General features: G+C 39.2%; 1 protein-coding gene across 1 annotated transcript; it reads left to right on the forward strand.

The window, feature by feature from the left end:
* Positions 1-1,792: 1,792 nt before the first annotated feature.
* LOC115365022 (interferon-induced very large GTPase 1-like) lies at positions 1,793-9,761 on the forward strand. The gene is made up of 3 exons (XM_030059733.1): positions 1,793-1,854; positions 2,764-2,768; positions 6,161-9,761. The coding sequence occupies exons 1-3, from the start codon at positions 1,793-1,795 to the stop codon at positions 9,289-9,291; spliced, it is 3,198 nt and encodes a 1,065-aa protein (XP_029915593.1). The 3' UTR covers positions 9,292-9,761.
* The last annotated feature ends 3,136 nt before the right edge of the window (positions 9,762-12,897 follow it).

Raw genomic sequence — 12,897 nt, forward strand, 5'->3', positions numbered from 1 at the left:
ATTTTACTTTCAGATATCACTATAAAAATTCACAAGTTGATTACACACACAAAGACAAGAAAAAAAGTCAATTACAAGTTCTTTGAATTATTCTGTTTACACATGCATATCACACATTATCTGATTTGATATGCGCTAATAAGGAATATAAGGAATAAACGATAGAAGAGACATTTAAACAGTGAATTGAAAGGTTACTATATAACAGTGAATTAAAAGGTTACTATATATATAGTAACCTTTTAATTCACTGTTTTAATATCTATTCTGGCATTTATTCCTTATATTCCTTATTAATGCATGTCAAATCAGATAATGTATGATATGCATGTGTAAACAGAATAATTCAAAGAACTTGTAATTGACTTTTTTTCTTGTCTTTGTGTGTGTAATCAACTTGTGAATTTTTATAGTGATATCTGAAAGTCAAATTTTGAACCCCTTTCCCCTGTGTGTTAAAAAGGGTGTTTTTTGGTAATATGTGGTCATAAATAGGTGATTTTCAAAACTTTCCACCAATGAGATTTCTTGGGACTTTTTTTCCCTCACTCAGGACAAACTGAGCATACAAAACCAGCTGAGTTTGGTTCTCTTGCAATTTGTCCTAGGTTTTTTCATAAAATGACTGGACTATGATGAGACGTTAGTGATGCCGCGGAGGGTGAACTCAGAGCCACGTGTGTGTCAACAAACAGGTTTTCAGCTCCTCATTTACTGGACTTTCCCTTCAACTTCCTGAGTTCCTCACAACTAAACTCTGGGATTAAAGTCGGACGTTTGAGATGAAAGTCAGAAATCTGACTTTTCTCACAAATTTGAGGAGAAAACATTCAGAGAATCAGAGAATTTGGAGACTGAAGTCAGAATTCTGCCTTTACTTCAAACAAACTTTAGAAAAATCTTGAAAATTATTCTAAATTCAATCCCCAAATCTTTTCTCAAAAGTAATTTTGAGGAGAAAAAGTTTGAATTCTGAGGAAAATGTTTCAGTCTCCCTTTGAAACCGGAGTCCCAGGCTGAGAAATGTCCGGAAAACTATATTTATAATTCCTCTAGTTATGTATTTAAAATGATGTTCCAGGAAATTTTTATTGGCTAATGTTCAGGTCATTTTTTACATTTTATTTAACTTTTTTTTTTTGGGGGGGGGGGGGGGGGGGGGGGTGTTCAGGTCATTTCTTTGCTTTTTTCTGATTTTCAGGTCGTTTCTGAGCTCATTTTCTTTACACACACACACACACACACACAGTCACAGACTAAAGGACTATATTTGTATTTTTTATTTCAGAGATGAAATATTATTTTTGTCTAAGGTCTGTTCTGTTTCAGTGTCGATAAAGTTATGACAGATTCAAATGATTTTCTATCATGTTTTTGGAGATGTTTAATAAATCCTGTCCGGCGTTGTGAGCTGCTCTGTGTCGTTTCTCTCACCCGGCCCGCTCACAAATTCACACAATAACAGAAATACATAAAAAATCATAAAATCAAGCAACTTAAAAAAAACAGGTATGTCACTTTGGATCATGTGACTGCAAGATATGAACTCACTATCAGGGGTGGTGGACTTTCAGGCTAGAGGTTTTTTTTCTGTTTGTTTCTTTTTTTTTTTTTTATCAGCGATGATGATTTTCCTGATGACCTTTTATCCCATACTGCACCTGAAGGCATCTCTCCAGGCTGCCTCCCCTGCTCTGATTGGCTCCCCGCCTCTGGGCTTCCCTGTGTGTTGACCACAACTCAGCAGAGACTCAGCAGCTAAATATGTTCTCAAGCACTTTTCAAATTACAAATGAAGTTACTGTGGGATTCAAATATAAAACAGAACATTTGTGGCTCTTTGCTAAAAGTCATGTGGCTTCAGGCAGAACCCACTTTCAAAAAGAGCATGAAATTTAAAAAAAAGCTAAATTCAAATATTTCTCTCTCTCTCTCTCTCTCTCTCTCTCTCTCTCTCTCTCTCTCTCTCTCTCTTTCTCTCTCTCTCTCTCTCTCTCACACACACACACACACACTAAAGACCCATGAGTTTGAGGCAAACAGTTCCTGAAATATGGCACAGTAATAGTTGTTTTATGGCTCATTTTTTACAGTGCAGATTTCAGGCTGCAGGTGTTTGTGCTGCTGCTCCCACATTTTTTACAGTGTTGTGTTTATCAGCAGCAGGAAACTCACCTGAAAACTCAAACTCCGTGCACCTTGGACTTTTCAGAGAGGACACACCTAACAGGTGGAGGGCTGTGGTCTACATACAGGAATCAGCCATTTATGCACACACACACACACACACCCTGAAACACAGAGGTATGTGCAGATGTAATCTGGGATGTGATAAATTCAGTCGCCAGGCTCCTTCCATTCATAAAGTTAAAGTTCAAATCAAATCAAGGAAAACAAGAAGAAGAAGGAGCAGATAAATGTTGAGCTCATGCAAATCTCTTTAGAAGAGACACATGAACCTGGTGATTTTCAGACATTTCTCAGCCCTTCATCTGTCAGCGTGGCTTTCACTGCAGTATTTAGCAGTTTACTTCACAACATTTGGAATGTGTTTAATTTCAGTTTTCATTTGGTGTTTCTGTTTTTTTCTGCAGACAAACTGCAGACCAGCTTTCCTTGAAATCACGTGGTTTCCAGAATGGGATGGCGTGTGGGGATGTGGGGGGCGTGTGCTGTATAAATAGGAGGTGCTGTCAGGGAGGCAGGGAGGCAGCCTGCAGACGGTCCAGGCCTCACGCTGAGCACAGCTGACAGGACACACAGCCAAAGTGAGGAGAAGCTTCTCTGAGCCGCCAGAGGAACTGAACAGGTGATTTACCTGCTCACCGATCAGCTGATTCTTCTTTGGGCCAGCTGCTCATCTGAAATGTGAATTTTCAGCGCATCAAGAACCGGAGAGCCCTTCCTGCGCGGCTCATCATGTAAGCATACTGTACCTGTTTATGGAAAAAAAAAAAAAAAAAAAAAAAAAACTTTCATTGGCTTTATTGATTAGAGTATTTTTTTAATGGATTACTTAACAATGACAATACTGAGATTTTTATGTTTATATTACATAAATAGGCTACATTTAAATAGTATCTATATATTATTAAATAGTTATTATATGGTAGCAGTGTTAGTATTTATCAGATATCAAATATTATTTATAGTATGTAAATGCGTTTTCTTATACTCTTATACTTGTAAATTTGTGACTTTATAATTTTTCGGGGTTTTTCTCGTAAATTTACCTCTTTAATCTTTGAAATTCAGAGTTTTTCCTCTGATTATTGCCGCCTCCCTCTGTATTAGTTGCCGCCTGCAGCGGCTCTAAAAGCCGCACACAGCTGCTCAGCTGGGAGAACAGCTGGGAGGCTGACAGCAGACAAACCTTTGCCTTTGAGCAAAGGAATCGCACCAGCAATCAGTCAGTGAGCTCCCGGCTGCAGGCGTGGAGGCGTTTGCAGCGGAGCGTCGTGCTCTCTGCTCGGCTCTCACTGAAGCTCCGTCCGGACTTTGTCAAGCTGCCCGGAGCCTCCGAGCCTCTCTCAGCTCCCTCTGAACAAACTGCACACACAAACACACTTTTCAGTTCAACACGCAAAATGAGCAAATATCCTTCAGTGTCCTGTCATGTGATTTGGGTGCCTAAGCAGCTGTCCTGATGTCCTTGTCTTGCAGTCCGAGGTGAGCCGGGCAGAGTGCAGCTGTTGTTATACTCTTCTGCCTTCTAGTGGCTTTTCTTTTAACTGCAGGCTGCACTTACATCAAAGACTTGACCTGCGTTCCAATACCCATACTACCATACTATTTAGTAGGGAAAAAAAGAATTAGTATGTCCCAGTACATACTAAACTACATACTTTGTAAGGGCAGCTGCAGTACATACTAAAAGTAAAAAGTATAAGTATGCGATTTGGAACGCAGGGTTAGACTGACCCGCTTAAACAGAGTAATTTGTTTTCTAGCTGTGATCCAGTGAGTGAACCTGGTTGGGTCAAACGCCCGGAGACTGAAGCTGCTGCTGCTGACAAGGAGAAAATCTGAGGTCAGTTCTGATGATTCATCTGCTACAAATGAGAAAGTAATGATGAACTGATAACTTGAATGTTTTTACAATTATTTAAATATGTGGTTGGAAAAACAGAAAATAAGGAAATGCTCATGTGTTAATATGCCAAAATATTAACAATAATAACAACAACAAAAAATAATACTCCTGATACTGCTACTATGACCACAACTACTGACATGAATACTACTCCAAATACTATGACTACTACTGTTACTGTTGTTGTTAATAATAATAATAATAATAATAATAATAATTATTATTATTATTATTATTATTATTATTATTATTAATATTTATCAATAGGTACCATAGATGAAGACAGGACAGGTGAAGATACAGGTGAAGACAAGGACGAGGTAAGAAACTTGAAATTAAATGAAAAAGCTCTCCCTTGGAGGATACCCCACATGCCTGACGTCACATTTAGACAAATATGATTATTTTCTTTAAAGATTGGACAAGAACAGAACTTGGTGAAGATTCCTGAAGCAATCGGCACAATGGAGCAAAGAAGCAAAGAAGTGGAGGCCCTCTTCAGCAGACTTCACCTTCAAAATTACAAAAGCCAACAGAAGCTGACACCAGCAGTTTTTCGTAAAATAGGGCCAAGTGTAAAACAGCAACATGAGACATCTGAGAAGAATTTAGCAAAAACTTTCATCCAGAGGTTGATGACGCTGGATCATAGAGCCAGATACATCCCTGTAAAAGAAGACCCAGCAGTCTGTCATCCAAACCAAGTTCAAACACCTGACAGTGCTGGTACAGATGAAAGTGTTTTTGATGTTTTGTTCAACACAGACCAAGAAACTGAGCAAAGAAAACAAAGCCATGTTCATCCAATGGATGTTCAGATGGCAGTATTTCACTGCTCAGACAGTTTTCTCAAGCAGGACATCATTTCCAAGTTATCCCAATGTCAGTATGCTTTACCTTTCCTTGTCCCTGACCCGTTCAAAATGGATATTGAGTGTCCTATGTGGACATTTAGACAAATAAGAAAAAGCTGGAAGCAGACAGATAACTCAAACCTTGTGACAATGAAGAGTGTGCCGATCTGCAAAGCTGAGACACCCATGGTGGCATTTCTCCGGCTTGGTTCAGTGTCATCATCTAAATCTCAGCTGATGAGCAGCTTAATCAATGAGCGTCACAACACATTCTTTCATAGAAACTGCCCAGGCAGCACCAAATCTCGCTACTTGATTGATGGCTTGGCTGAGATTGCCTGGTACTGCCCTTCTGGAAAACCCAATGATGCGTTCAATGACTGCATTGCCTTCTGTAATCTCCATGGTGATGCTCTGTCATGTGAAACACAGCGTGACATACTGATTGAAAAATCCTCAGTCAATGTTATTTTGTTACCAAGTCTGGAAAAAGATGGAAAAAGTTCTAAAATATTGTCAGACCTTCTCAAGTCTCCAAAGCCCCTCATTTGTCTGATTGCTAATAATGATAGTGCTGCAGTTGAGCTCAAAGAAGGCACAAGAAAGTACAAGATGGGTCTAAAAAACATTAGTCTGTCAGACGTAATTGAAGAACTGAAAGCAATCATCAAAAAGATTTTGTCCAGTCAATACAACACCTTCAAGCTTGAAAGCATGACCAAGGTCCGTGGGGTCAGGATGGATGAGGATGATGAGGCCTGCCAGAGAGGGAAATCTGCTGCTTTGGAGATACAGACTTTGCTTAAGATGAAGGACATCTCAAAGATCAAAGACACATTCCTCCAGTGTCAAGGGAATTTGTGGAAAAAGTGGTGCGAAAAACACAAAGGCCTGTATCGCCTCCAAGGACAGATTGAGAAGGAAAAATGTCAAACAGAAAAAGAACTGAAACTAATACGAGAAAAACAATGTGACGTTGCATCCAGTGAACTTATGAACTTGTTTTTGAAGAACCTCCAGTCTCTGCATTCACTTGAGAAAAAGTATTTCCTGAAGTGGACTGGAATCTTGCTGGATGACCTCTCCACAGACGCCCTTTCTGGGATTCTGCAAGAATATGATCAAAAGTGGACTGAAGTCTTGAATTTGAAAAAGAAAGATGACAAAGGAGAGAAACACAACCACTTAAAGAAATATGTTGAAAAACAGAGAGCTGAACTTGAAGAATTATCAGCAAAACTGCAGTCAGCGACCTTTGGCTTAGAGCACATGTTTAGGGAGATGGGACAGATCTATGAGGCCCATGCATCTGTCAACAGAACGACAGGAGAGCTGAACTGGTCCAAATACCCTGAACTGGCTGCAGAGCTGATGATATCAGGACACCCAGTGGAGCTGATGGATGGTGACGCTGGCCACGTGCCTTTAACATGGATCATTCGTCTTCTAGATGCTGTCATCAAGAAACTGGGAGACAAGCGAATTTTTGTTTTGTCAGTTCTAGGCATCCAAAGCAGTGGGAAATCAACAATGCTGAATGCCATGTTCGGCTTACAGTTTGCTGTCAGTGCTGGCAGGTGCACGAGAGGTGCCTTCATGCAGCTAGTCAAAGTTTCAGCAGAGATCCAGAAAGATTTTAAATTTGACTATGTTTTAGTTGTGGACACTGAGGGACTGCGTGCTCTTGAGTTGGCAGAGAACACCAGTCTTCACCATGACAATGAATTGGCAACGTTTGTCACTGGTCTGGGAAACCTGACTTTGATCAACATCTTTGGAGAGAATCCAGCAGAAATGCAAGACATTCTTCAGATTGTTGTGCAGGCTTTCATGAGGATGAAGGAGGTAAATCTCTCTCCAAGTTGTGTGTTTGTTCACCAGAATGTTACAGATATTGCAGCTGGAGAGAGAAACATGGAAGGAAAGAGACGCTTACAAGAAAAACTGGACAAGATGGCCCAGCTAGCTGCCAAAGAGGAAGTGTGCAATGCTGACTGCTTTAGTGACATCATTACATTCGATGTACAAACAGATGTTAAATACTTTGCCCAACTATGGGAGGGAAGTCCACCCATGGCCCCTCCAAACCCAGGTTACAGCGAGAGCATCCAAGAACTGAAGGACATCATCCTCACAAAAGCATCAAAATCTAAGGCACTGACTCTCTCACAGTTCAAAAGCCGCATTTCAGACCTGTGGAAAGCCTTGCTGAATGAACACTTTGTTTTCAGCTTCAAAAACACACAGGAAATTGCAGTGTACAGAAAACTTGAGGTCCAGTACGGGAAATGGAACTGGGCCTTGAGATGTGCCCTGTTGAACATTGAACACCAGCTTCATAACAAAATTGAAACTGGAAAACTTGACAAGGTTGATCGCAGTTATCTTGTTAAGGAGATGACCACTACTCAAGAAGATGTCCAAAAGGCCATGAAGACATACTTTGAGGATGATGAAGATAAAGAGATTTTGGTTCAATGGCGAGGTCGATTTGAAAGCAAAATAAAGGAGTTTCATGATGAACAGGTGAAAGAAGTTAAAAGAAAGCTGGAGGAAGTTATCCAGCAGAGGAACACCTGCAAAGAGCTAGATGACAAAAAGGCCGAGTTTGAGAACAAGCTACTGCAAAAAAGCAAAGAGCTCGCTCATGAGTTGAAAGACAAGGCAAAAGATGAAAAGGAACTTCAAAAGCAATTCAACAGAATTTGGGACGTTCGAGTCAGTGAATTAGCAGCAGCTGCACCCAAAATTAAGGATATTTCCATTCAAGATGAATTGTTTTGTATCCTTACTGACCTTAGCATTGAATGGTCTCTTATAAATGAATGCAAGAAACGGGGTAAATACAAAAACATGCCAAAGATAGGTAACTTTTTTGGTTATGTATCCATAACCAAGGGCATTTTGGCAGCCAAAGCATGGGAGAATGTTAAGGCCGCCCTTAGATTGAATACTCTTCCTTATGAGGAGGACCAACGGATCAGATCCTTCATCGCTGAGGTTGAGAGACAGTCCATAGAGAAAATTAGGACCAAGCCTGTTGCTAGTAGAGGCTACACTTCCACCTACTTGCATGAAGTAGCCAGTAATGTCAAAGACAAAGTCAAAGCTTTTGAATCAGAGACAAAGACATACACTTTCAAGAATGACTTTACAGTTGATCTTTTACTGTATGTATGTGACATTGCAGGGAAGCAGCTATTAAAGTCTCATGAGGAATTCAAGACCAATAATGATCTTCTGACTCATTTTAAAAGCAAGAAAGACCATCATTACAGGATATTTGTGAGCTATTGTGAAGGTAACTCCTCTGCTGTTGTGCTTGGTGAACTGATCTGTAACAAACTGAAGGACTCCACAGTTCAGGCTGTGTACAACATGACTGCCATGGAGCTGGCTGACGAGATGATGCACAGTTACCCACCCCTCAGTGGAAACAAGGCTAACTTGGAGAAACACATTTTAAAGTCACTGGCAGAGAAAGAGGACTTTGACAGCTACATAAATTACCTCAGGCGCCCAAGATCCCACATGGAGTCTTTCATAACAGAAGAAGTAGAGAAATACATCCTCACTGAACACAAGGACAAAGCACTCAGTACTCTCAAGAAAAACGTGAAACGTATAGAGAAGCTTGTGAGTGACGCAGTGGAAACTGCAACTGAGTATGTCAAAACTCAGGGAGGAGACATCGACATGTGGCTGGAGGAGTTCTCCAGTTCTCTGGAAGATGAGCTGGCATTTTCTACAAACTACGGTCAAAATTTTGGTGACATAAACGACTTTGACTTTTTCAAGGAAGAGCTAGACAAAGGCATTAAATCCATTGTTGAGGAGATGAGTAGGCTCACGATAGACAGTATGGAGCAATTCAGTGAGAGGCCTGATCAACTGCTTATCGACCACAAATGTAAGACCTGCTGGAGTGAATGTCCTTTCTGTGGAGCCGTTTGCACCAACACATATGAGGATCACAGTCCTAATGATCATATGGTCACTTTTCATCGCCCCGATGGGATCAAGGGGTTCCATTTTAGAGATACAGTAGAACTATCCGTTGATTTCTGCTCAACATTAGTTACAAGGAATCAGGCGTTTTACCCTAATTCTTCTTCAGATCAGGCTGTTCCTTATAAAGAGTACAAAACAGCTGGAGGTAAATATGCTGAGTGGAGCATCACACCTGATAATTCTACGCTGGCATACTGGAAGTGGTTTGTATGCCGATTTCAAAAGCACCTGGAAAATTACCATGAAAAAAAATTTAAGGGCAAAGGAGAGATTCCCAGTGAATGGAAACGTTTCACCAAAGAAGACGCCATCAGGAGTTTGGAGAAACTGTAAAACCTGCGAGTGACCCAGGGACAAAAAGAGCCCTTCTCAAAGTAACGAGGCTCTCTGATCTCCACCTGAAAACTCATGAGGGGAATTCTAACAGCAAGAGATTCATAAAGACTTCATTACAGAGAGAGCGAGCGGTCAGTGAATGAGAAATGAGAACAGGCAGTAAAATATTACACAGGCGCTTTGGCTGTTGAAAAGAAATATTAGTTCTCCAATAAAATGACCAAATAAAGCAAAAGAAGGCAAGATTAGTTCCTAAAAGGACTGTTAGGTATTAAATGTGATTTTTCTTAAAATGAGCTCACAGTGTTTTATTCCAGATCCATAAAGTGAGTCATTGTTATTAAGTCGTGGGTTTTCCTGAAAATGAAGCTGCTCTACACGGCAGCAAAGCAGAAGAGAAAACTTTATCAATGTAAATCTTGAGTTTGTTGTCAATAAAAGAGAATGACAAAAAGTATTTTATACAGGAAAAAGAAGTCATGACATGTCCTCGTTTCTTTCCACTTGACAATGTGTTTTTTATTTTTAGCAAAATGGATAAAGTTTGTATGTGAAGTTTCATGCACAAGAAACGAGTGCAGAAGTCGAGATGTTCATTGTCTGAAATCACAGAAAGAGCTTCATTCACATCAAACAAGGAATGGAAGCCATGATTTCATTTGTATTTTTTGGCATTTTTTCTTTCTTTTCTTACTAGAATATCATTATCATACTATTACAACATTATCCACTCTGTATTTTAACGCAAGGCAACTGCATGATCTGATACATACAATTTAGTTTATTTGTTTGAAATGACAGACTGGCCATTTTATGTGTGCTCTTTTTGACTTGTATGGTTTTAGTAAAGAATTGATAAACCATGATGAAGAATGTAATGCTTTCTTTTAAATATTTTCAACTGTTTTGTCTTTCTCTCTCATTTGAACCAGCTAATCTGTTTATCGTGAGTTTTAGGACTGATATTACTGCAACTCATGTATTTCTTTATCAGACATATTTTTCAGAGCCAGAAATGCACCGTTAACAAAACTTACTCTTCAATGACAACATAACCAGATCATTTGAATTTGAAGTTGTTCTCATATTGTGCATGCTAAATAAAAATACTTTACTTAATTGCCATTGAAAGACTGGATCACTCATTTCAGTGTCATAAATTAAGTCTTTAACTCAAGTCATCAATATAATATGAATGTAAACATCAGATAATCAAACTTCATCATCTTCAGTCTCCTAATAGATTTTGTAGATTTAAGACGAGTTTACAACAACTGGATGAAATTTTGATTTGGACAGTACACACTGTTTATGTTTATTAAAAAAAAAAAAAAAATGAAATCTATTGGTCAATTGATCTATTGGTGTGAAACGCTTTTACCTTTAACCTTCCTATCATGTTTGGGGTCAATTTGACCCCAGCCAATGTTTAACGTCTCTAAATAAATGATTAACATCATTTTTTTTTGCTTCATATTTAATGAATGTTCCTAATGTAATGGGCACTACTGGGTAAAGATGAAATTCACATGATGATATGTTTTCAATGTCCTGTTCACACTTTGTAACGCATCGGTTATAAATAACAAAAATCGTTACTTGGAAATAATATAAAGCCATTAAAACACCAAAAATTAAAATTTCTTTCCAATTTTAGACCAATCAGTGAGATTTTATGGTGATTTGCATATTTTTCCATTGTCGTATAATAAGAATACTGGATGTATAAGTGGGGGTGGGGGGGTGGGGTTATGTTTTATTTAAAGGGCTATTTAGGTCAACAACAAAGAAACATAAAGTACCTGACACATAAACTTTGGTAACAATTTTAATTATAATAATTTTGTGAAGGTTTAAACTGCAGGGGTCCAATTGACCACAAACATAAAAGATGTTCAAAAATGTGAACATAACAGGAGGGTTAAACAGAAGAAACCTGACATCCATCCACGTTTCAAACACCTATGGCAAAACTCGAAACTCAGATCAAACAAGTCAGATTTCAGATTTCAAATGTCTGGATTAAGACAATATAACAAAATAATAATAAGACAAAATAACAGCTTTTTGTTGACTTTAAGCTGAATAAGGTCATAAGTCAGAGTGCACAACACTTTAGTTTGGTTACTGAAGGGTGTTTTAATCCATGGGAATACCTTAATCCTAACATGACATCCTATTACGGCAGATTATGACACATACAGCGAGCTGAGGCAAACCAACATGTTCTCTCAGAAAAACACTGGTTCTTTAATGGTTCTTCAGAATGCTCTGTGGTTCTACAGAGAACCATCAGCAGCTGAAGAACCTCTTTATTTAGGGGCTGGTTCTCCACACACTCTGTGGTTCTTTAAAGTGCTAAAGGTTCTTCATGTTTATTGGAGTTATTTGGTGGCAGCAGCTAACAATTCTTTTCCTTGTGGATTAATGTGCAGATTATTTCCTCAGTGAATGGATTAATGTGCAGATTATTTCCTCAGTGAATGGATTAATGTCTCACTCTATAAACCATCAGAAAACATTTCTTGTAGCTCGTCTGGAACCCAGTGAAGGAACAATGAACGTGGAGAACCAGCCAACAACATGTTCATGTTGGTTTCCAACCTGCACACAGTCATCTGATTTAAAACACTCAGAGAACCTTTTATTCTGAAAAATCACTAAAGAACTATTCGGTAAGGTTCTTTACTGAAGCAGCTGGGTCCACAAAGAACTTTCTTTAAAATGGTTCTTTAATTTTTTTTTTTTTTTTTTTTTTTTGCTAAATATATTAAATATAACACTCTGATGAGTTTTGTGCAACTAATGGTGCCCATATAGAGGTGTATTCAATGAGGCCAAAAAACTTCAATATATACTCCCCATTTTGTAATAATTTCTGCAGATTTGTCTATTCATTTGCTTTTGTAATAAATTTATTAAATTGTAAAGAGACTTTAGGGACACCCTGTATTATTTTGTCTTGATCAAACATGAGATGTCCCTGCTGCACTGAAGTCTAGTGCGTCATCTTCCTGTGTGTGTGTGTGTTGTCATGTGCTGATGCATCACCTAATGAGGCGGAGCTGCAGACATCATGGGGGTCCACGGTCAGTCACACCTGGGGCGGTCCCACCTCTCTGGTCTAACCCTAACCCTAACCCTAACCCTAACCCTAACCGTAACCCTGGTGACGTCTCAGAGGTGACAGGTAGTGACCGGCTTGTGGGTGTGAATCCTCTTGTCTTCCAGGCTGAGGCTGAAATCCTGCCTGTCCTTGGTTGTGGGCAAAATGTCCGTGTTGTCCACAGGCGTGGTCACTGGTTATTTTCGTCATGTGTAAATTACAGCCACTCAAGTCTAAAGTGAAATGAAAACTACACTACAGAGACAAACTCTGAAAAACTGACACTGAGTTCTTTACAGCAGCATTTTCTTTCCTGAAAGAACCATTTTTAGATGGTTCTTTGGGGCTTCTTTGAAGAACCATGTACAGTTTTTACATGGTTGCTGAAAGGTTCTTTGTGGAACCAAAAATGGCTCTTCAGTGGCATCACTCCAGAGAACCATTTTTGGTTCCAGTTAGCACCTGTATTTCTCTGTGTGGTGTCTCAGGTCGAGCTC

The sequence above is a fragment of the Myripristis murdjan genome, chromosome 9 (genome assembly GCF_902150065.1).
Source record: "Myripristis murdjan chromosome 9, fMyrMur1.1, whole genome shotgun sequence".
Classification (NCBI taxonomy): domain Eukaryota; kingdom Metazoa; phylum Chordata; class Actinopteri; order Holocentriformes; family Holocentridae; genus Myripristis; species Myripristis murdjan.